We start from the raw sequence: 23,017 nt of genomic DNA on the forward strand, positions 1-23,017 counted from the left end.
AGGCAGTTGGAGGGGGGCGGCCGGAGGGGTTGTTGGGGGGGGGGGCGGATGACTGAATATTTTTAAGTCGGGGTGGATAGATTCTCGTTAGGTAAGGGAATCGGGGTTGTGGGGGGGGGGACGGGGGGGATAGTTGGAATACAGAATTCCAAACACAAACGGGTCAGCCACGAACGTGTTGAATGGTGGAGCGGGTTCAGGGGGCCGAATGGCCTACCCCTTTGAAATTTTGGATACAATGCCCTTGTCCACACCATCCATTGACTCTGTCTACATTTCCCGCCGCCTCGGGAAAGCAACCGCCATAATTAAGGACCCCACGCACCCCGGACATTCTCTCTTCCGTCGGGAAAAAGATACAAAAGTCACGTGTCAAGAACTGTTTGTTCCCTGCTGCCATCAGACTTTTGAATGGACCTACCTTGCACTAAGTTTCTCTACGCCCTAGCTATGACACTACATTTTGCACTCGCTCCTTTCCTTCTCTATGAACAGTATGCTTTGTCTATATAGCGCGCAAGAAACAATATTTTTCACTGTGTGTTAATACAGAGGACCATAGAACATTACAGCTCAGAAACAGGCCTTTTGGCCCTTCTTGTCTGTGCCAAACCATTTTTCTGCCTAGTCCCACTGACCTGCATCTAGACCATGTCCCTCCACACCCCCCTCATCCATGAACCCGTCCAAGTTTTTCTTAAATGTTAAAAGTGACCCCGCCTTTACCACTTTATCCGGCAGCTCATTCCACACTCCCACCACTCTCTGTGTGAAGAATTCCCCCCCCTAATATTCCCTTTAAACTTTTCACCCTTAACCCATGCCCTCTGGTTTTTTTCTCCCCTAGCCTCAGTGGAAAAAGCCTGCTTGCATTCACTCTATCTATACTCATCAAAATCTTATACACCTCTATCAAATCTCCCCTCATTCTTCTACACTCCAGGGAATAAAGTCCTAACCTATTCAATCTCTCTCTGTAACTCTCCCGGCAACATCCTTCTCTGCACTCTTTCAACCTTATTTACAGCCTTCCTGTAATTAGGTGACCAAAACTGTGCACAGTACTCTAAAATCGGCCTCACCAATGCCTTATACAACCTCACCATAACACTTCATGCTCGATACTCCGATTTATAAAGGCCAATTTACCAAAAGCACTTTTCATGACCCTATCCGCCCGTGACGTCACTTTTAGGGAGTATTTATTTCCACAGAAAGTGACAATAATAAATCAAATCAAAACGAAATGTGGACTCAGTGGGGGCTGAGGGTACAATCTGAGGCAGCTAGTTAGGCGAGTCTGAGCATGGGGAAAAGGTCTAGACTGGATCCATTCCTTGGTCCTGCATTCATAATGACACTCCAAGCGTTAAATCTGGCAACCTTTCAAACCACTCGCACAAAAACATTGGCTGTTTGTTTCCCTTCAAATACAGGCCTCCTGGTTAAACAAACTCACAAATCCGTGTTGAGTGACTGGGAGAAATATGAAACATTAAAGGCGTCTTGAGTTATGGGTGCCGTTCCAAGGCACTCGATCATCGCTTTGTCTTTAGTCTGTCACTCAAATTCTGGCATCAGTAAACCGATATCAGCAAGTATGTGTAAATACATGTCTGGACCCAACATGAACTCATAGGTGAACTCATCTTGCAAGCTGGCAAGGGTGGCACAGTGGGTAGCACTGCTGCCACACAGCGCCAGGGACCCGGGTTCGATTCCCGGCTTGGGTCGCAGTCCGTGTGGAGTCTGCACGTTGTCTGCGTGTGATTTTCCTCTGGGTGCTCCGGTTCCCTCCCACAGTCCAAAAGACGGGCTGGTTAGGGTGCGTTGGCTGTGCTAAATTCCCCCTCCGTGTACCCAGAGTGTGGCAACTAGGGGATTTTCACAGTGACTTCATTGCAGTGTGAAGGTAAGCCTAGTTGTGACACTGATAAATAAACTTTAGCTGTATGAAAACTTGGTTAGGTCACGTTTGGAGTGTCGCAGTTCTGCTAGCCACACAATGGGAAGGAAGCTTTGGAGAGAGTACAAAGAAGGTTCACCAGGATGTTTCCTGGTCTGGACGGTGTTGACTACTAGGAGAGGTTGAATAAACTAGGATTGTTTTCACTGGAAAGACGGAGGGGAGACCTGATAAAGGTCTACAAAATTATGGGAGGCACAGACAGGATGGAGACATGGTATGACTCAACTGTCCAAGAAGATTTTTGTTTTAAGTAGCAGTCTGTCCTTTCAAACTAGATCTTGTGGGTAAATTCCAAATCATTCCGTATCATTCGATTGCAAATTGCCAAACACTCTTCAGGTTTGGGAAGACAAACATGATCCAACTCATTCTGATTTTCAATACTTTTTTGGATATTTGGAAGAGTGGCGAACACTCACTGGGTGTGGAACTGTATTATCGTCACTTGTACACATGCTTGCGTCTCCCTCACGCGCTGCTGACGGAGAAAGTGTATCGGTTATTTGGCTAAAGGATCGTTATTGCAACTCAGATCACAATGCCTTAACCTGCTGCTAAATTACAGCTCCACATAAGGCTAGGACATAACATTCATCACAGCTCAGTGCCAAGAATAATTACCATTCAGGCTGGAGTCCAGAATGAGGCATTTGTGTGAACATTGGCCAAGTGCCTGCAGATATCCTGGATCTGCTAAACATTTCCTTAAAATTTGTACATGTCTGCATTAAACCATAAGACACAGGAGCAGAGTTAGGCCACTCGGCTCATCGAGTCTGCTCTGCCATTCAATCATGGCTGATATTTTTCTCATCCCCATTCTCCTGCCTTTTCCCCATAACCCCTGATCCCCTTATTAATCAAGAACCGATCTGTCTCTGTCTTAAAGACACTCAATGACCCGGCCTCCTCTGCGGCAAAGAGTTCCACAGATTCCCCACTCCCTGGCTGAAGAAATTCCTCCTCATCTCTGTTTTAATGGATCGTCCCTTTAGCCTGAGGTTGTGCCCTCTGGTTCTGGTTTTTCCTACTAGTGGAAACATCCTCTCCACATCCACTCTATCCAGGCCTCACAGTATCCTGTAAGTTTCAATAAGACCCCACCGCACCCCCCCCATCCTTCTAAACTCCAGTGTGTACAGACCCAGAGTCCTCACTGTTCCTCATTGAATTCTGAATGTGCTGTTTAGGAAGCACTGTATGTTTAATATACAGGGCAGCACGGTGGCACAGTGGTCAGCACAGCTGCCTCACAGCGCCAGGGACCTCGGGTCACTGTATGTGTGGGGTCTCCACATCTTCCCAGGTCTGGCTGGGTTTCCTCCAGGTTCTCCGGTTTCCTTGCACAGTCTTAAGTTACCTTGCACATCTTTGGATGCTAAGGGGCAATTTAGCATGGCCAATCCACCTAACCTGCACATCTTTGGGAACTAAGGGACAATTTAGCATGGCCGATCCACCTAACCTACACATCTTTGGACACTAAGGGGCAATTTAGCATGGCCAATCCACCTAACCTGCACATCTTTGGGAACTAAGGGACAATTTAGCATGGCCAATCCACCTAACCTGCACATCTTTGGGAACTAAGGGACAATTTAGCATGGCCAATCCACCTAACCTACATCTTTGGACACTAAGGGGCAATTTAGCATGGCCAATCCACCTAACCTACACCTTTGGACACTAAGGGACAGTTTAGCACGGCCAATCCACCTAACCTACACATGTTTGGACACTAAGATACAATTTAGCATGGCCAATTCACCTAACCTGCACATCTTTGGACGCTAAGATGCAATTTTGCATGGCCAATCCACCTAACCTACATCTTTGGACACTAAGATACAATTTAGCACGGCCAATCCACCTAACCTGCACATCTTTGGACACTAAGGGACAATTTAGCATGGCCAACCCACCTAACTTACCCCACTATCTGAGCAATGCCAAGGGGAAGGTTTCAGGTGCGTTAACTCTGGGAGGTGTTGCTCTTTTCCAGACTGTTCGAAACCCACCCGGAATGCAAGGATGTCTTCTTCCTCTTCCGCGACATCGATGATCTTCAGCAGCTGAAGTTGAGCAAGGAGCTTCAATCGCACGGACTCCGGTGAGTGACTTTAACGGCAGTGAGACAACGGGAGAGGCTTAATCTGCTGACTGCTTCCCAGGAGCAGGAACCTTGTTGGGTGGGCAGGAGTGGTGGGGAAGAGCGGGAAAAACACATTTACTGAAGGTTTTCTTTTGTCTGAGTTCGAACGTTAGAGGTCATTTATAACAAGGTTCGTTGTGCTTGCCGTATCGTCCAGAATCGGGGACCTCTCCTGATCTGTTCCAGGATGTGACATCAATTATCTTAAGGGAGGCACAGTGGTTAGCACTGCTGCCTCACAGTGGCAGGGACCCCGGGCTCCATTCCCGGCTTGTGTGGAGTTTACACATTCTCCCCGTGTCTTTGTGGGTTTCCTCCGGGTGCTCTGGTTTCCTCTCACATTCCAAAGATGTGTAGGTTAGGTGGATTGGCCATGCTAAATTGCCCCTTAGTGTCCAAAGATGTGTAGGTTAGGTGGATTGGCCATGCTAAATTGCCCCTTAGTGTCCCAGGATGTGTCAGTTAGGTGGATTGGCCATGCTAAATTGCCCCTTAGTGTCCCAGGATGTGTCAGTTAGGTGGATTGGCCATGCTAAATTGCCCCTAGTGTCAGGGGATTAGCAGGGTAAATATGTGGGGTTATGGGAATAGGATCTAGGTAGGGTTATGGTGGGTGCAGACTCGATGGGCTGAATGGCCTCCTTATGGATTCTAGTATTCAAATTTCTAGAGCACCTTTCTGACCTCCAGATGTCCACGAGCTCCAAAGCCAATAAAATACTTCTTGAAGTATAGTTATTGTTGTAGTACCTAGCGCACAGTGAGATCCCAGGCACGTGTGCAGTTTGTTCTTTCAATGATCCGGGAGAATGTTAAATAAGGGACAGGTTAGAATTATAGGCTGGAATTTTACTGCCCTGCCCGCCACGGGAATCGGAGCGAGTGAGGGGCGGGCTGTGGAAAGGACCTCGGGTGGGATTTTACGGTTTTGGGATGAGAGAGGTGGTAAAATCCCGCTTGTTATCCCTAAACTATTGGAGTGGGTTATTGAAAAAGTGTGAATGATTCAAGAGAAAGGAGAATGACCGGCGTCTCTCACTGCCTCCTGCCTATCGGGGACCCCGGGAGTGACTCCTGGTCTGGACCTCGAGTGATCCTGGAACCACTCGCAATCCCAGTCCGGGTCAAATCCCGCCCTGTACAGTGTGACACAAACAACCTTACATGAGACTTGTTATGAACAAATGCTTGGTAAGCGAGATACAAAGATACCGTTAGAATAATAGAATCCCTACAGTGCAGGAGAAGGCCATTCGGCCCATCGAGCCTGCGCAGACCCACCTTGTCCGCATAACCCTACATATTTACCCCGCTAATCCCCCCCCCCCCCCGAAACTAGAGTCAATTTAGCATGGCCAATCATCCAGGCTCACACATCTTAGTGACAGGGAACTGGAGCGCCCAGAAGAATCCCACACAGAGACGGGGAGAGTGCGCACAGACGGTGACCCGAGCCGGGAATCGAACCCGGGTCCCTGGCGCTGCGAGGCAGCAGTGCTAACCACCGTGCTGATCTACCATTCTATTGTAGTGTGGCTGCATTTTTAGGTTCTCACAGTCTGAATATTGGTGAGTTGACTGGCGACTATCGTAACTCCTTACGTTCTATACAATACGGCAGTGCGATACTGCCCGGATAGCTCGTTTGTGTGATGTTACCCGGTGTAAAACACCCTGACAGCCCTACTCAAAACAGGGCAGTTCTCCACACTGTCCTGGAACCAGCATTAATCCCCAAACCAACAGCACCAAGTCCAGATTGTCTGCTTGTTGCCTGTGGGAGCTTGCTGTGCACAAATTGATTGGTGCGTTGCCTATAGCAGTGGCTCCCAAACCCAGTGTACCACGGTGCTGTGCCGTGATGACCCCCCCACCCCCCAAGTGTGTGCCACAAAGAAAGATTTAAAATGATTCAAGATTCACATAATTAAACTAAAACTAAACTTGGAGGAGGAATTACTTCTCACGGAGGGTGGTGGATTTGTGGAACCCGTTGCCCCGTAGCGCGGTGGAGCCTCAATCATTGAATAGACCAGAAGACACAGGAGCAGAATTAGGCCACTCGGCCCATCGAGTCTGCTCCCCCATTCAATCATGGCTGATATTTTTCTCATCCCCATTCTCCTGCCTTTTCCCCATAACCCCTGCTGATCCCCTTATTAATCAGGAACCTATCTATCTCTGTCTTAAAGACACTCAATGACCCGGCCTCCTCTGCGACAGAGTTCCACAGATTCCCCACTCTCTGGCTGACGAAATTCCTCCTCATCTCTGTTTTAAAGGATCGTCCCTTTAGCCTGAGGTTGCCCCCTCTGGTTCTAGTTTTTCCTACTAGTAGAAGCATCTTCTCCACGTCCACTCTATCCAGGGCCTCGCGGTATCCTGTAAGTTTCAGTAAGATCCCCCCTCATCCTTCTAAACTCCAACGAGTACAGACCCAGAGTCCTCAACCTTTCCTGATTTGAGATCACGAGCTTTTGAGCACTTTATCAGGTGAATGACTCACCTGATGAAGGGGCAGAGCTCCAAAAGCTCGTGATTCCAAATAAACCTGTTGGACTTTAACCTAGGGGTGGTGGGGGGCGGGGGTCATCACGGCACAGCACTGGGTACACTGGGTTTGGGAGCCACTGCAAAGCACCAATCAATTTGTGCACAGCAAGCTCCCACAGACAACAAGCAGGTGATCTGGACTTGGTGCTGTTGGTTTGGGGATTAATGTTGGTTCCAGGACACCGTAGAGAACTGCCCTGTTTTGACTCGTGCTGTCAGGATGATTTACACCGGGTAACATCACACAAACGAGCTATCCGGGCATTATCGCACTGCCGTATTGTATAGAAAGTGTTCATCCTCCGTCCCACGCCGGCATCTCCACATCACGATTTGAGACCAGGGGGAGATCAGCCACGATCTGATTGAATGGCGGAGCAGGCTCGAAGGGCCAAATGGCCTCCTCCTGCTCCGAATCCCGATGTTCCTGTCTTCCACAGCTGTGTGGTGGCAAAATCTGATGAGCGTTCGTTCTCCTGGGTGGCTGGGAAGGAGTCGCACATTTATGGTTTAGATGTTTTGCGTTGGTTAGACCCACGATCATGGTCAACAGGACTTGGATCTGAAGCCAAAGGTGGGGGTAAGAAATAGAATCATAGAAACCCTACAGTGCAGACAGAGGCCCTTCGGCCCATTGAGTCTGCACCGACCACAATCCCACCCAGGCCCTACCCCCCATATCCCTACACATTATACCCACTAATCCCTCTAACCTACACATCCCAGGACACTAAGGGACAATTTTAGCCTGGCCGATCAACCTAACCCGCACATCTTTGGACTGTGGGAGGAAACTGGAGCACCCGGAGGAAACCCGCGCAGACACGAGGAGAATGTGCAAACTCCACACAGACAGTGACCCGAGCCGGAAATCGAACCCAGGTCCCTGGAGCTGTGAAGCAGCAGTGCTGCCCATATAGCAAGGAAATAATTCACGAGTGGAACAAGTTTCTTGGCCTCCTGTTAATAGTTACATTGGAAAGCAAGGCAAGTTATTACCTAAATGAAAAGCAGATGCAAAATGCATCCGGGGCAGAGGGATCTGGGTGTCAGTGTCCATGAATCGCAGAGAGTCGATGTGCAGGTGCAGCTTGTAATAAAAAATGCAGATGGGATGTTGGCATTTATTGCAAAGGAACTGGAGTATAAAAGCAGAGAAGCAGGACGGCACGGTGGCACAGTGGTTAGCACTGCTGCCTCACAGCGCCAGGGACCCAGGTTCAATTCCGGCCTCGGGTCACTGACTGTGTGGAGTTTGCACGTTCTCCCCGTGTCTGCGTGGGTTTCCTCCGGGTGCTCCAGTTTCCTCCAAAGATGTGCGGGTTAGGTTATTTGGCCAGGCCTAATTGACAGGGGGATTAGTGAGATAAATGTGTGGGGGGTAGGGCCTGGGTGGAAATGTGGTGGGTGCAGACTCGATGGGCCGAATGGCCTCCTTCTGCACTGTAGTGATTCTATGAAGAGTTGTGATTGTATAGGGTGTCGGTGAGACCACATCTGGAATATTGTGTCCAGTTTTGGTCTCCTTATTTGAGAAAGGATGTGGTGGGATTGGAGGCAGTTCAGAGAAGGTTCACCAGATTGATTCTAGGGATGAAAGGGTTGACGTACGAGGAGCGATTAAACAGTTTGGGGTTTGTACTCGCTGGAGTTTAGGAGGATGAGGGGGAGATCTGATCGAGGGATATAAAAGGGGTTGATAAAGTAAATGTAGACCAAATGTTTCCCAATGTGGGACAATCTGGAACAAGAGGTCACAGGTACAGATCGAGAGGCGGTAGATTTAAAACTGAGATGGGGAATATAAGAAATAGGAGCAGGAGTAGGCCATCTAGCCCTTCGAGCCTGCCCCGCCATTCAATAAGATCATGGCTGATCTGTCGTGGCTCAGTTCCACTTTCCCGCTTTCTCCCCATAACCCTTAATCCCCTTGTCTATCAGAAACCTATCTACCCGTGTCTTAAATATATTTAGCGAGGTAGCCTCCACCACTTCAACGGGCAGAGAATTCCAGAGAGTGAAGAAGTTCCTCCTCAACTCTGTTCTAAACTGCCCCCCTTATCTTGAGGCTGTGCCCTCTAGTCCTGCTGTCCTTTCTAAGTGGGAAGAATCTCTCTACCTCTACCCTATCCATCCCTTTCATTACCTTATACGTCTCTATAAGAACCGCCCCCCCTTCATCTTTCTAAACTCCAATGAGTACAAGCCCAGTCTATTTAGTCTCTCTTCATAGTCCAACCCCCTCATCTCCGGTATCAGAGAGGAACTGTTTCTCGCAGAGGGGGGTGTGGAACTCGCTGCCCCCAGAGCGCGGTGGAGTCTGAATCATTGAATGGTTTCAAGGAGGAGATAGATATATTTCTTATTAAAAAAGGGATAAGGGGATATGGGGAAAGGGTGGGGAGGTGGATTTGAGACCAGGGAGAGATCAGCCATGATCTGATTGAATGGCGGGGCAAGCTCGAAGGGCTGAACGTGCCAACTTCTGCCTTTAATTCCAATGTTCGTGTGTACCCGTAGCTCTGTGCGTGGGTAACTGTTAACCTACACTCAGTCTGGGAGCGGTTTTGTTGTCCTTTCCTGCCCGTGTTGTGTCTTTGTGTAAGTACGCTGAACCGACCAGTGGAAAATCATCGAGCATCGGGAAGGATCCCGCACCTTCTCGAGACGAGGCAGGACAATCTGCCTGACACTGACGGTGTCCGCTATCTACGAGCAAAGCCCAATCTCACTCCCCCATCCACCACTGAATAACAATATCAGAGTATCAACCAAAGACACATTTTCAAAGAGGAGCAACAGAAGTAAAGAAATGTATTTATTATTGTCAGGCTTTACATTAACACTGCAATGAAGTTACTGTGAAAATCCCCTAGTCGCCACATTCCAGCGCCTGTTCAGGAGAATTTAGCACGGCCAACGCACCCTAAACCAGCAGGTCTTTCGGACTGTGGGAGGGAACCGGAGCACCCGGAGGAAACCCGCGCGGATACCAGGAGCACAGTGGTTAGCAGTGCTGCCTCACAGAACCAGGGACCCGGGTTCGATTCCCGGCTCACCGTCTGTGTGGAGTTTGCACATTCTCCCCGTGTCTGCATGGGTTTCCTCCAGGTGCCCCGGTTTCCTCCCACAGTCTGAAAGATGTGCTGGTTAGGGTGCATTAACCCGAACAGGTGCCGGAGTATGGCGACTAGGGAATCTCACAGTAACTTCATTGCAGCGTTAATGCAAGCCTTATTTATAACTCACAAAAAAAGCTTTACACGGGGAGAACGTGCAAACTCAACACAGATAGTAACCCAAGGCGGGAATCGAACCCAGGTCACTGGCGCTGTGAGGCAGCAGTGCTAACCATTGTGCCACCCTAGTAGAAATAGCTGAGGATAGTTTTGATCCATTGACCCCTTGGTTATGGGCCCAGCACACTTCCGCTGCATCAGGGGGTGATACAGAAGCCCCCCTACTTATTCATCCAACTAGTAACTTCTGGTTGAAGTTGTACAGGACATTGGTAAAGCCACACTTGGAATACTGTGTACAGTTCTGGTCACCCTATTATAGAAAGGATATTACTAAACTAGAAAGAGTGCAGAAAAGATTTACTAGGATGCTACCAGGACTTGATGGATTGAGTTATAAGGAGAGGCTGGATAGACTGGGACATTTTTCTCTGGAGTGTAGGAGGCTGAGGGGTGATCTTATAGAGGTCTATAAAATAATGAGGGGCACAGATCAGCTAGATAGTCAATATCTTTTCCCAAAGGTAGGGGAGTCTAAAACTAGAGGATTTAAGGTGAGAGGGGAGAGATACAAAAGTGTCCAAAGGGGCAATTTTTTCACACAGAGGATGGTGAGTGTCTGGAACGAGCTGCCAGAGGTGGTAGTAGAGGCAGGTACAATTTTGTCTTTTAGAAAGCGTTACGTGGGTATAGAGGGATATGGGCCAAACGCGGGCAATTGGAACTAGCTTAGTGGTGAATAAGAAAGGGTGGCGTGGACAAGTTGGGTGCGTTTCCACGCTGTAAACCCCTGTGTCTCCATGACTAACAGAAAGGTGAGGGCAAATATGGAGAGGCAGACGGAGAGAATCTCATTCCTGCTGAACCTTCAGGTAGGTTTGTCAGGAGCAGCAAGTGGCGGAACCATTTCGGAGAGGCAGGAAACGGCAGAGTGAGCCAACAAATTCCTCACAAGTTGGAGCAGGGGAAAAAATTCCACATTTACTCATTTTACTCGGCAAAGATCTCAGCAGTAAGGACACGTCCTGTTCCCAAGAAATAAAACATGTTATCCTGGGCGTGAGTTGTCACGATTATGGTAACAAAGAACTCTGTACACGTATAACCGTCAACTCTCCTGTTAGTCTTGGACCTAACTGTGGCCTCAGGATGTGCTCCTAAGTAATGAGCTGTTTTTTTTGGAGCGGTAGAAGACGGTTTTCAGGTGAATATATCATTTGTGCCATCCTAGTGCTCAATGGAGAGGTGAGATCTTCGTGGATATATAGGGCAGTGTTTTCCTGACCCGCTTACCCACCGCCAACACTGGAAAATCCCGGGGTGAGCAGGATGGAAACATTCCTCTCCCCGCAATGTAGTTTCTACACAGACCAGCGACCGCCAAGTAGGTTATGTAGAACCTACTTCAAGAGAATGATATCACGGACGGGAGAGAAACCCCAGCCCCAGGATTCACATGATCCTCTGCGAATGGCCATGTGACCCTCCCAAGTAGTCGTCTCTTAAAGGGGCTCCTATATGGGAACACCACCAGCTAGGGGCTCCCCCCCAAGCAACTCACCACCCTGACTTGGAAATATATCGGCCGTTCCTTCACCGTCCTTGGAGCTCCTTCCCCAACTGTGTCATAGAGTCCGACAGTGCAGAAGGAGGCCATTCGGCCCATCGAGCAATCTCACCCTATCCCCGTAACCCCCATGTATTTACCCCGCTAATTCTGTCCCCCCCCCCCGACACTAAGGGCAGGGATTTTCCAGCCACGCTCATCTCCCCAAGGCTGGATAATCCTGCTGGAGGTCAACAGACCTTTCCATGGTCCACCTCCCAACCACTACGATGCCCGTGGCAGGCGAGACGGGGAAATTCCGCCCAAACGAGCAACTTAGCATGGACCTAACCTGCCCGTCTTGGGAGGAAACCAGAGCACCCAGAGGAAAAAAATATATAAGAACATCAGAACTAGGAGCAGGAGTAGGCCTCTGGCCCCTCGAGCCTGCTCCGCTATTCAATAAGATCACGGCTGATCTTTTTGTGGACTCAGCTCCACTTACCCGCCCGCTCACCATAACCCTTAATTCCTTTACTGTTCAAAAATCTATCTATCCTTACCTTAAAAACATTCAATGAGGGAGCCTCAACTGGGCAGGGAATTCCACAGATTCACAAACCTTTGGGTGAAGAAGTTCCTCCTCAACTTCACATGAGAAAAGTAGCCACTTAACCACTCTTGACCAAGAGAACATTGAGGAATTATGTAGTTTTAAACAGGATAGTCGCAGGTCAGTGAGTTAATCGCGTAACCGGGTAGTTTATTTTCCATTCTCCTCGCTATTCTCCAGTTCCAATAATGTAGAGGCGCCAGCGTTGGCTAAACCTGGTGTTGTGTGACTTCTTGCTGTGCCAATTCCAATAAGCCAATTAGCTGCTGTTCTAAAATAGCAACTGGTGCCCAGATTTGGAATGACCGGAACTTTCTGCTTGTGGTGTGTCTCTTCCAGCGTGATGTCCTTCATTGAGAAGAGCGTGGCCAGACTTGCTCAGGAAGACAAACTGGAGCAGCTGGCCTTCGAACTGGGTCGGAGCCACTGTAGGTACAACGCCCCACCAAAATATTACGAGGTGAGAATCCCTTCGAGGAGCGGCTCCTTCACCAGAACGTTGGGTGGCGTTCCAAATCCTCCTTCCCGACCCGCTGCCCGGACGTTTGCCAGTGCGCTCCTTCCCGTTGAAGGTATTCCGGCTTTCGGGAAAAGACCAGGGCCCGGAACAGACAGGCTGTGGTGAAGCCACTTTCTCTTTAAGATGCCTTGTCTTGCTCCACTCTGTGGCCCGCAGAAATATTGGCGCCTTCCATCAACACTAACTGTTCAAACGTCATTCTCTTGGCACCAATCAGGGCCTTTGTTCTCTTCGGCAGATTCCTCTCCCAGTTTGGTAGCCATGTGAAAGTTTCACAGGCAGCTCAGAGGGTGTGCCGGACAGAATAATTATTCATGTGTCTGGAATCCTTCCTCACATCAAGCTGCCAGTCCCTGCCTCTCCCTTCTCCGATATTCCCAGTGCTAAATTCCTCACGTTTCTCTCCTGGTTTTCCTCAGAATTGCTCAGGCGACTCATCGTAGATTCCCTACAGAGCAGAAGGGGGATATTCAGCCCATCGAGCCTGCGCCAACCACAATCCCATCCAAATCTCAGCACTGTAACCCCACATCTTTCCCATGGCCAATCCACCTAACCTGCACATCTTTGGACACTAAGGGGCAATTTAGCATGGCCAATCCACCTAACCTGCACATCTTTGGACACTAAGGGGCAATTTAGCATGGCCATTCCACCTAACCTACACATCTTTGGACACTAAGGGGCAATTTAGCATGGCCAATCCACCCTAACCTACACATCTTTGGACACTAAGGGACAATTTAGCATGGCCAATCCACCTAACCTACACATCTTTGGACACTAAGGGGCAATTTATCATGGCCAATCCACCTAACCTACACATCTTTGGACACTAAGGGACAATTTAGCATGGCCAATCCCCCTAACCTGCACATCTTTGGACACTAAGGGACAATTTAGCATGGCCAAACCACCCTAACCTACACATCTTTGGACACTAAGGGGCAATTTAGCATGGCCAAACCACCCTAACCTACACATCTTTGGACACTAAGGGACAATTTAGCATGGCCAATCCACCTAACCTGCACATCTTTGGACACTAAGGGGCAATTTATCATGGCCAATCCACCTAACCTACACATCTTTGGACACTAAGGGACAATTTAGCATGGCCAATCGACCTAACCTACACATCTTTGGACACTAAGGGGCAATTTAGCATGGCCAAACCACCCTAACCTACACATCTTTGGACACTAAGGGACAATTTAGCATGGCCAATCCACCTAACCTGCACATCTTTGGACACTAAGGGGCAATTTATCATGGCCAATCCACCTAACCTACACATCTTTGGACACTAAGGGACAATTTAGCATGGCCAATCGACCTAACCTACACATCTTTGGACACTAAGGGGCAATTTAGCATGGCCAAACCACCCTAACCTACACATCTTTGGACACTAAGGGACAATTTAGCATGGCCAATCCACCTAACCTGCACATCTTTGGACACTAAGGGGCAATTTATCATGGCCAATCCACCTAACCTACACATCTTTGGACACTAAGGGACAATTTAGCATGGCCAATCGACCTAACCTACACATCTTTGGACACTAAGGGGCAATTTAGCATGGCCAAACCACCCTAACCTACACATCTTTGGACACTAAGGGACAATTTAGCATGGCCAATCCACCTAACCTGCACATCTTTGGACACTAAGGGGCAATTTAGCACAGCCAATCCACCTAACCTACACATCTTTGGACACTAAGGGACAATTTAGCATGGCCAATCCACCTAACCTGCACATCTTTGGACACTAAGGGGCAATTTAGCATGGCCAATCCACCCTAACCTACACATCTTTGGACACTAAGGGGCAATTTAGCATGGCCAATCCACCTAACCTACACATCTTTGGACACTAAGGGGCAATTTAGCATGGCCAATCCACCTAACCTACACATCTTTGGACACTAAGGGACAATTTAGCATGGCCCATCCATAGAATCATAGACCCCTACAGTGCAGAAAGAGGCCCTTCAACCCATCGAGTCTGCACCAAACACAATCCCACCCAGGCCCTACCCCCCATATCCCTACATATTATACCCACTAATCCCTCTAACATTTCAGGACACTAAGGGGCAATTTTAGCACGGCCAATCAACCTAACCCGCACATCTTTGGACTGTGGGAGGAAACCGGAGCACCCGGAGGAAACCCACGCAGACACGGGGAGAATGTAGGTCCATTCAAAAGTTGGTTGGCAACAGTGGAAATGGGGGAGAGGAGGTGGTGGGTTCTGAAAGGCTAACCCAGTGGAAATAGGGGAGTGGGAGCGGTGACGCAGAGGAAGTCTAGAGAAACAGAAGCTCTTAAAGGGTTACCACTTGTATTTGAATGGAAGTTGCAACTCCCAATGCCAAAGTGGTTCAACAAGAGCTTGTGGGATGAAGCTTTGCGTAAATGTGTTGATGCTTGCATCGATAGTTATTCAATGTAAATGAACCTCCTGGCTGCCAACACAGCTCTGCCCCTTGTTAGTCACAAGTAACGCTTTCTTCAAGTTTAATACCACATTAACCGCAGTGGCACATGAGAGTGTAGTTAGAGTTGCTTTGGCTTCAATAGGAGGCCAGGAATGTTGGATACACACATTACAAGCAAATACCCAGCAGCGTTTCCACTCGAGCGACCTGTTTTCACATGTGTTTGCAAACTGCTGGATTGTGTTCACTGGAGTTTGGAAATGTGGGAAGAGCTCTGATAGAAACTCAGAAAGTTCTAACAGGGTTAGACAGGGTAGATTCAGGAAGAATGATCCCAGTGGCGGGGAGAGCCCAGAACTGTGGGGTCATGGTTTGAGAATGAGGTTGGGTGGCACAGTGGGTTAGCACCCGCTGCCTCACAGAGCCAGGGACCCAGGTTCGATTCCCAGCTCGGGGCCACTGCCTGTGCGGAGTCTGCACGTTCTCCCCGTGTCTGCGTGGGTTTCCTCCCACAGTCCGAAAGACGCGCTGGTTAGGGCGCACTGGCTGTGCTAAATTCTCCCTCCCCAAACAGGCGCCAGAGTGTGGCGGACTAGGGGATTTCCACAGTAACTTCATCGCAGTGTTAATGTAAGCGTTACTCGTGACACTAATTAAAAAGAAGACATGTCTTCATCCAGAGGGTGGGGAATGAGCCGAGTTCCCAACCACAGGAAGTAGTTGAGGCCAAAATGAGATTATAGGAGCAGAAGTAGACCATTCGGCCCATCGAGTCTGCTCCACCATTCGATCATGGCTGATGGGTTTCTCAACCCTATAACCAATCAACAACCTGTCTGTCGCTGTCTCAAATACAGTCAATTTTGTGCGATTTGAAGGAGAAATTGGAAATATCTCTTGGGGCTAAAGGGGGGGGGTGGTGTGGGGGGATCAGAATATTGGATTTGATTACCAGCCATGATCAAAATGAATCATAGAATCCCGACAGTGCAGGAGACCATTTGGCCCATCGAGTCTACACCAACCACAATCCCATCTAGGCCCTATTCCCATAACCCCACACATTTACCCTAGTTAGTCCCCCTTGCTACTGAGGGACAATTTAGCATGGCCAATCCACCCTAACCTGCACATCTTTGGTCACTAAGGGACAATTTAGCATGGCCAATCCACCCTAACCTACACATCTTTGGACACTAAGGGACAATTTAGCATGGCCAATCCACCTAACCTACACATCTTTGGACACTAAGGGGCAATTTAGCATGGCCAATCCACCCTAACCTACACATCTTTGGACACTAAGGGGCAATTTAGCATGGCCAATCCACCCTAACCTACACATCTTTGGACACTAAGGGGCAATTTAGCATGGCCAATCCACCTAACCCGCACATCTTTGGGAGGAAACCGGAGCACCCGGAGGAAACTCACGCAGACAAGGAGAGAATGTGCAAACTCCACACATTCAGTGACCCGAGTTGGGAATTGATCCCGGGTCCCTGGCGCTGTGAGGCAGCAGAGCTAACCCACTGTGGCGCCCAATAGTGGAGCAGGCTCGATGGGCCAAATGGCCTACTCCTGCTTCTAGTTTCTACGTTTCTAGAAGCTTTTCTTTGTAACGCCTGCACTAGTTTGGAAATTGCTGGTCACTTGCTGCTATGTTTTTAGTTCAGCTTGTGTGTCGATGTGTGGAGGTGGGTGTGGGCAATGGTAAAGGGTTGAGGAGCTGCCATAGTGATAACGTTGTGTGTTTCCGTGCAGTATGTTGGAGTGCAGTTCATCGCCGTGGTGAAGCCCATCCTGAAAGAGAAGTGGACCCCGGAGGTGGAGGAAGCTTGGCAGGTAAGGGTCTCAGCAGTTGGACAGGGAGCATAGAGTTGGGCAACACGGTAGCACAGTGAGTTAGCACTGCTGCTTCACAGCTCCAGGGTCCTGGGTTTGATTCCCGGCTCGGGTCACTGTCTGTGCAGAGTCTGCACATTCTCCTCGTGTCTGTGTGGGTTTCCTCCAGGTGCTCTGGTTTCCTCCCACAGTCCAAAGATGTGCGGGTTAGGTTGCTAAGAAATTGCCCCTTAGTGTCCAGGATGTAGGTTAGAGGGATTAGTGGGGATAATATGTCGGGATATGGGGGTAGGGCCTGGGTGGGATTCTGTTCGGTGCAGACTCGATGGGCCGAAGGGCCTCTTTCTGCACTGTAGGGTTCTATGGCTCTCTCTTAATCCCTAGGAGGCCATCGTGTTGGCACTGACCCCAATCCCACCCACGCCCCTATCCCCATAACCCCACATATTTACCCTGCTAATCCCTCCGGACACTAGGGTTAATTTAGCCAATCCATCTAACCAGATATAACGGGATGTTGCCCTGGGATGGAGGGCATTAGCTATAAGGAGAGGTTGGAGAAACTTGGTTTGTTCTCACTGGAGGTTGAGGGGAGACCTGATAGAAGTCTACAAGATTACGAGGGGCATGGACAGGGTGGATAGTCAGAAGCTTTTTCCCCAGGGTGGGAGAGCCAATTACTAGGGGGGGGGGGCAGGTTTAAGGTGCGAGGGGCAAGGTTTAAAGGAGATGTACGAGGCAGAGTTTTTTTACACGGAGGAGGTTGGGTGCCTGGAACTCGCTGCCGGGAAAGCGGATACGATAGTGAGTTTTAAGGGGTGTCTGGACAAATCCATGAATAGGATGGGAATAGAGGGATAGGGTCCCCGGAAGGGTAAAAGGTTTTAGTTCAGTCGGGGCAGCATGGTCGGTACAGGCTTGGTGGGCCGAAGGGCCTGCTCCTGTGCTGTAGTTTTCTTTGTTCTTTTGGACTGTGGGAGGAAACCGGAGCACCCGGAACGTGCAGACTCCGCACAGACAGTGACCTGAGGCCGGAATCGAACCGGGTCCCTTGCCGCTGTGAGGCAGCCGTGCTAATCACTGTGCCACCCCCAAATCATCAGTCCCATTCAAATCCCAACAAACCATAAATCAACCGGAGACCATTCTGGGGCAGGTGATGGTCTTGCCACTAGGCTGTTAATTCAGAAACTCAGCTAATGTTCCGGGGGACCCGGGTTCAAATCCCACCACGGCAGATGGTGGAATTTGAATTCAATTAAAAAATATCTGGAATTATGAACCTACTGTTGACCCATTGTCGGAAAAACCCATCTGGTTCCCTTTAGGGAAGGAAATCGCCATCCAGCGATGGAGCCCATTGGGCAGATTTGGTTTGGGCAAATCCAATACTGGGTATGATGGCATGCTTGGGCAGTACATTTTGACCAATCCTGAGTGTGCTAAGAATTACACCCAATTTAAGATTATCGGCCGGGCCCGCAATGTGGCCCTCTGATGCTCACTATAAGCTACATATAATTATTCCTCTGCAGGCAAAAGGAACATGTCCAGGCATTGTGACTTTTTTTTTGAATTGAACAGAAAGGATGGGGGACAATCGTCACCTGGTGCATTCCCCACGGCAACGTGTCAACTTGACAGCCAATCGGCACCCCTGTTCTCGCGCAGTTTAAATTGACACCCCCCCCCCCCCACTTTGAAATTCGGTATTCTGTCCTGATGAGTACAAGATGAAAAACTTTGACAACCTGTCTATTTTTTCAGCGATACTAGAACGATTAAGTCAGCAGCTGAGCGAAAGCATTTAATTCAGTCTCCTCCTGTAGGTGTCAGATTTAAGGGGTCGTTGTTCCATGACTCACTTTGACAACAAAACAAAATGATTTTTGATAGATTCCTGTTTCGAGGTGAAACTTAATCCCTCACTCATTAACTTAATGCCGGAGTTTAAGATCTTGGCACTAGTGAATGGTATTAGTTTGTGCCTTTTCTCCGTGTGTTACTTTCACTGTAACCTGACAGTGCAGAGTATCGATGTAGATCAAATAAACCCTCTAAGTTTTTAATTTCTCCCCTTATTTAACAAGAACCGTTGATACAAAAATACCCGTCATTGGATTCCGACTGAGCCTGAACAAGAATTGCTAAACCCGTTCATTCACCACACATCCCACCAACAAGCAGAACCCAACACGGTGAGACTAACCGGCGTGGAAAGGCTCATTGGAATGTGGGGCTGATGGGGGAGTAGGCCATTTGGCCCCTTCCGGCCTGCTCCTCCATTGGATGAGATCACGGTAGACCTGGTCCCCACTTTCCAAGCCTGCCCCCGTCACCCTTGACCTTGTCAATCAGATATCCGGCCAGCTCCGATCTGCTCAATGGACCAGCCCCCTCTGCCGTCCGAGGGAAGATTTCCACAGATCAGCCGGTCATAAGAAATAGGAGCAGGAGTCGGCCATCTAGCCCTTCGAGCCTGCCCCGCCATTCAATAAGATCATGGCTGATCTGAAGTGGCTCAGTTCCACTTTCCCGCTTTCTCCCCATAACCCTTAATTCCCCTGTCTATCAGAACCTATCTACTCATGACTTAAACTATCTACCCGTAACCCGTTCCTCTGGGAAAAATGGATTCTTCGCATCTCCACCTTAAGAGGGATGCTGCTTATTCCTAAACCGTTCCATAAACAAAGAACAAAGAAAATTACAGCACAGAAACAGGCCCTTCGGCCCTTCAAGTCTGCATCGACCGTGCTGTCCAACTAGGGAATGTACCAGGTGAAGATTGTCCCCCATCCTTTCTGTTCAATTCAAACAAAAAGTCACAATGCCTGGACATGTTCCTTTTGCCTGCAGAGGAATGATTATATGTAGCTTATAGTGAGCATCAGAGGAAATCCCTACCCTTCCAGAGACCCTATTGCTCTATTCCCATCCTAATTCATGTATTTGTCCAGATGCCTCTTAACCATGGTCTCCCCACAGAAAGGAATCACCTTTTGGGTAGCACAGTGGTTAGCACTGCTGCTTCACAGCTCCAGGCACCAGGTTCGATTCCCGGCTTTGGGTCACTGTCTGTGTGGAGTCTGCACATTCTCCTCGTGTCTGCGGGGGTTTCCTCCGGGTGCTCCGGTTTCCTCCCACAGTCCAAAGACGTGTGGGTTAGGTTGATTGGCCGTGCTAAAATTGCCCCTGAGTGTCCTGAGATGCGTAGGTTAGAGGGATTAGCGGGTAGAGTATGTAGGGATACGGGAGTAGGGCCTGGGTGAGACTCTGGTCCGTGCAGACTTGATGGGCCGAATGGCCTCTTTCTGCACTGCAGGGTGTCTATGTTTCACTTCCCCTATCGAGTCCCCTTAGGATCTCACATGTTTCGCTAAGACCACGGGTTGCACAGTGGTTAGCCCTGCTGCCTCACAGGGACCCGGGTTCGAGTCCCAGCTCGGGGTCACTGTCTGTGCGGAGTCTGCATGTCCTCCCCGTGTCTGCGTGGGTTTCCTCCGGGTGCTCTGGTTTCCTCCCACAGTCTCAAAGACGTGTTGGTTAGGGTGCATTGGCCGTGTCGGGGGAACAGCAGGGTGAGTATGTGGGGTTACGGGAAGAGGGTGGGATTGTGGTTGGTGCAGACTCGATGGGCTGAATGGTCTCCTTCTACACTGTAGGCATTCTCTGATTCTACCCGAACAGGCGCCAGAGTGTGGTGACTAGGGGACTTTCGCAGTAACTTCATTGCAGTGTTAATGTGAGCCTACTTGTGACACTAATAAATAAACTTTACCATTCATTCTGCTAACTCCAGTTAGTAAAAGTCCAACCTTCGCTGACAAACAAGTCCCTTATCCCCAGGAGTTTAGTTGAGTGAATTTTCTCTGAACTGTTTCAAATATAGTTATGTCTTTTTCCAAAATGAAGAGACCAAAGTTAGACAGAGAGAATCCCTGCAGTGCCGAAGGAGGCCATTCGGCCCATTGAGACTATACTGACCGCAATCCCACCCAGGCCCTATCCCCATAACCCATGTATTTACCCTGCTAATCCCCCTGAGGCCAATCCACCAAACCTGCACATCTTTGGACCGTGGGAGGAAAACCGGAGCACCCGGAGGAAACCCATGCAGACACGGGGAGAATGTGCAAACTCCACACAGACAGTGACCCGAGGCCAGAATCGAACCTGGGTCCCAGTACTGTGAGGCGGGAATGCCTCTGTGCCACTCCCACATCCAAGTCATCGATATAAATTGTAAATCGACGGGGACCCAGCATTGAGCGCTGTGGCACTCCAATAGTTACATTTTACGAGTCCTAAAATGATCCATTATCCCTATTCTCTGCTTCCTGTTAGTTATCAATCCCTTATCCAGGCTAATACGTCCCAGCTTCCATTTTGTGTGGTGTCCTTTGATGTGGCACTTTATCAAAAACCTTTGGGAAATCCAACTCCACCACATCTACAGGTTCCCCTTCATCCACCTTGCTTGTGACTTCCTCAAAGAACTCCGATAAAGAGCTCCCCCTGTCTGTGCGGCGGTGTAAAGTCTCCCCCTGTCTGTGCGGCGGCGTAAAGTCTCCCCCTGTCTGTGCGGCGGTGTAAAGTCTCCCCCTGTCTGTGCGGCGGTGTAAAGTCTCCCCCTGTCTGTGCGGCGGCGTAAAGTCTCCCCCTGTCTGTGCGGCGGCGTAAAGTCTCCCCCTGTCTCTGGCAGTGTTGAGTGAGGGGAGATGTGAGGGAGGTTGTGAGGGGAGCCCGAGGGAGATGTGAGGGAGGGTTGAGGGAGGTTGTGAGGGGAGTCTGAGGGAGGGTTGAGGGGGAGGTGTGAGGGTTGAGGGGTGGTGGGGAGGGAAGCCTGAGGGAGGTTGTGAGGGGAGCCTGAGGGAGATGTGAGGGAGGTTGTGAGGGGAGTCTGAGGGAGATGTGAGGGAGGGCTGAGGGAGGTTGTGAGGGGAGTCTGAGGGAGATGTGAGGGAGGTTGTGAGGGGAGTCTGAGGGAGATGTGAGGGAGGGCTGAGGGGAGCAATGGAGGCACTGACTCTCACGGCCTCTTTGTCCGCAGAGTTTGTTTGATTATTTAACGAGAATGATGAAGAAAGGTTACCAGGACGCTGAGCAGAGAAAGGCCGTTAACCAGGCTAGCTACACGAAGCAACAATCCTCCAACAGCAACCAGAACGTCATCTAAAACTCACCGTCCCTGTGCCCTGGGAGGAGATGGGAAAGAACCAGCCAATGTGTGTGTGTGGCCTTGTGTGGATACGTTTCTGTGTTGGGGGGTGGCGGTGAGGGGGGTGGCGGTGAGGGGGTGAGGGGGGAGGGGGTGGGGGGGTGGCGGTGAGGGGGGGCGAGGGGGGGTGCGGTGAGGGGGGATGAGGGGGTGAGGGTGGGGGGAGTGGGAACTAAAACGTCTCTCCATTGATGGGTAGCAAATGCCGGTGATTGGCACGTTTCCCCCGCCCCTTTACCAAGCCCTACCAGATTCACTGGGGGGGCCATGAATGTTTGGCAAAGTGCCACAGCGGTTTGCCGGTGCCTGCTTACGCTGCGGAGACTCTCCCACTCTCACCGCCTGCCGCCAAAACACTGGAAGGATTTCCAGGCTGGTAATCGACGCGTTCGGCTACCGAGTCCCGATGTGGGGCTTGAACCCTACTGGCACAGGGGGGCACTGCCCACTGCACCACAAGACCTCCCTGCCCACATCCCATGAAAGAATTTCAGGCCATTGAAATGGACACGGGGTCTTCCAGTCCCGCTGGTGATACCCCACCCCCCCCCCCCGCCACGGTGACACAGTGGTTAGCACGGCTGCCTCACCCGCGCCAGGGACCCGGATTCGATTCCCGGCTCGGGGTCACTGTCTGTACGGAGTCTGCACGTTCTCCCCGTGTCTGCGTGGGTTTCCTCGTACAGTCCGAAAGACGTGCCGAGAAAGGGTGCATTGGCCCCCGCTAAAATTCTCCCTCGGTGCACCCGAACAGGCGCCGGAGTGTGGCGACTAGGGGGATTTCCCACAGTAACTCCATTGCGGTGTTAACGTAAGCCTACCCGCTACGCTAATAAATAAGAGTAGTCAAACTTAGGATGCAATGAGAGATCCCATTAAGCGTGGCGGGACTGGAAAATCCCACCCCCAG

The 23,017-nt window shown here is 50.0% G+C and overlaps 1 protein-coding gene across 1 annotated transcript; it reads left to right on the top strand.

Moving 5' to 3' along the window:
• Window positions 1-3,971: 3,971 nt before the first annotated feature.
• Window positions 3,972-22,149, top strand: xgb (x globin; the record flags this gene model as incomplete). The annotated part of the gene is made up of 4 exons (XM_080184950.1): window positions 3,972-4,079; window positions 12,412-12,532; window positions 16,806-16,886; window positions 21,940-22,149. Coding segments are annotated over 4 exons (436 nt in total), but the record flags the coding sequence as incomplete, so codon positions are not given.
• Between the last annotated feature and the right edge of the window lie 868 nt (window positions 22,150-23,017).

This window comes from Carcharhinus amblyrhynchos, unplaced genomic scaffold (assembly GCF_965287045.1).
Source record: "Carcharhinus amblyrhynchos unplaced genomic scaffold, sCarAmb.v2.hapA chromosome_1060, whole genome shotgun sequence".
In the NCBI taxonomy this organism is placed as follows: Eukaryota; Metazoa; Chordata; class Chondrichthyes; order Carcharhiniformes; family Carcharhinidae; genus Carcharhinus; species Carcharhinus amblyrhynchos.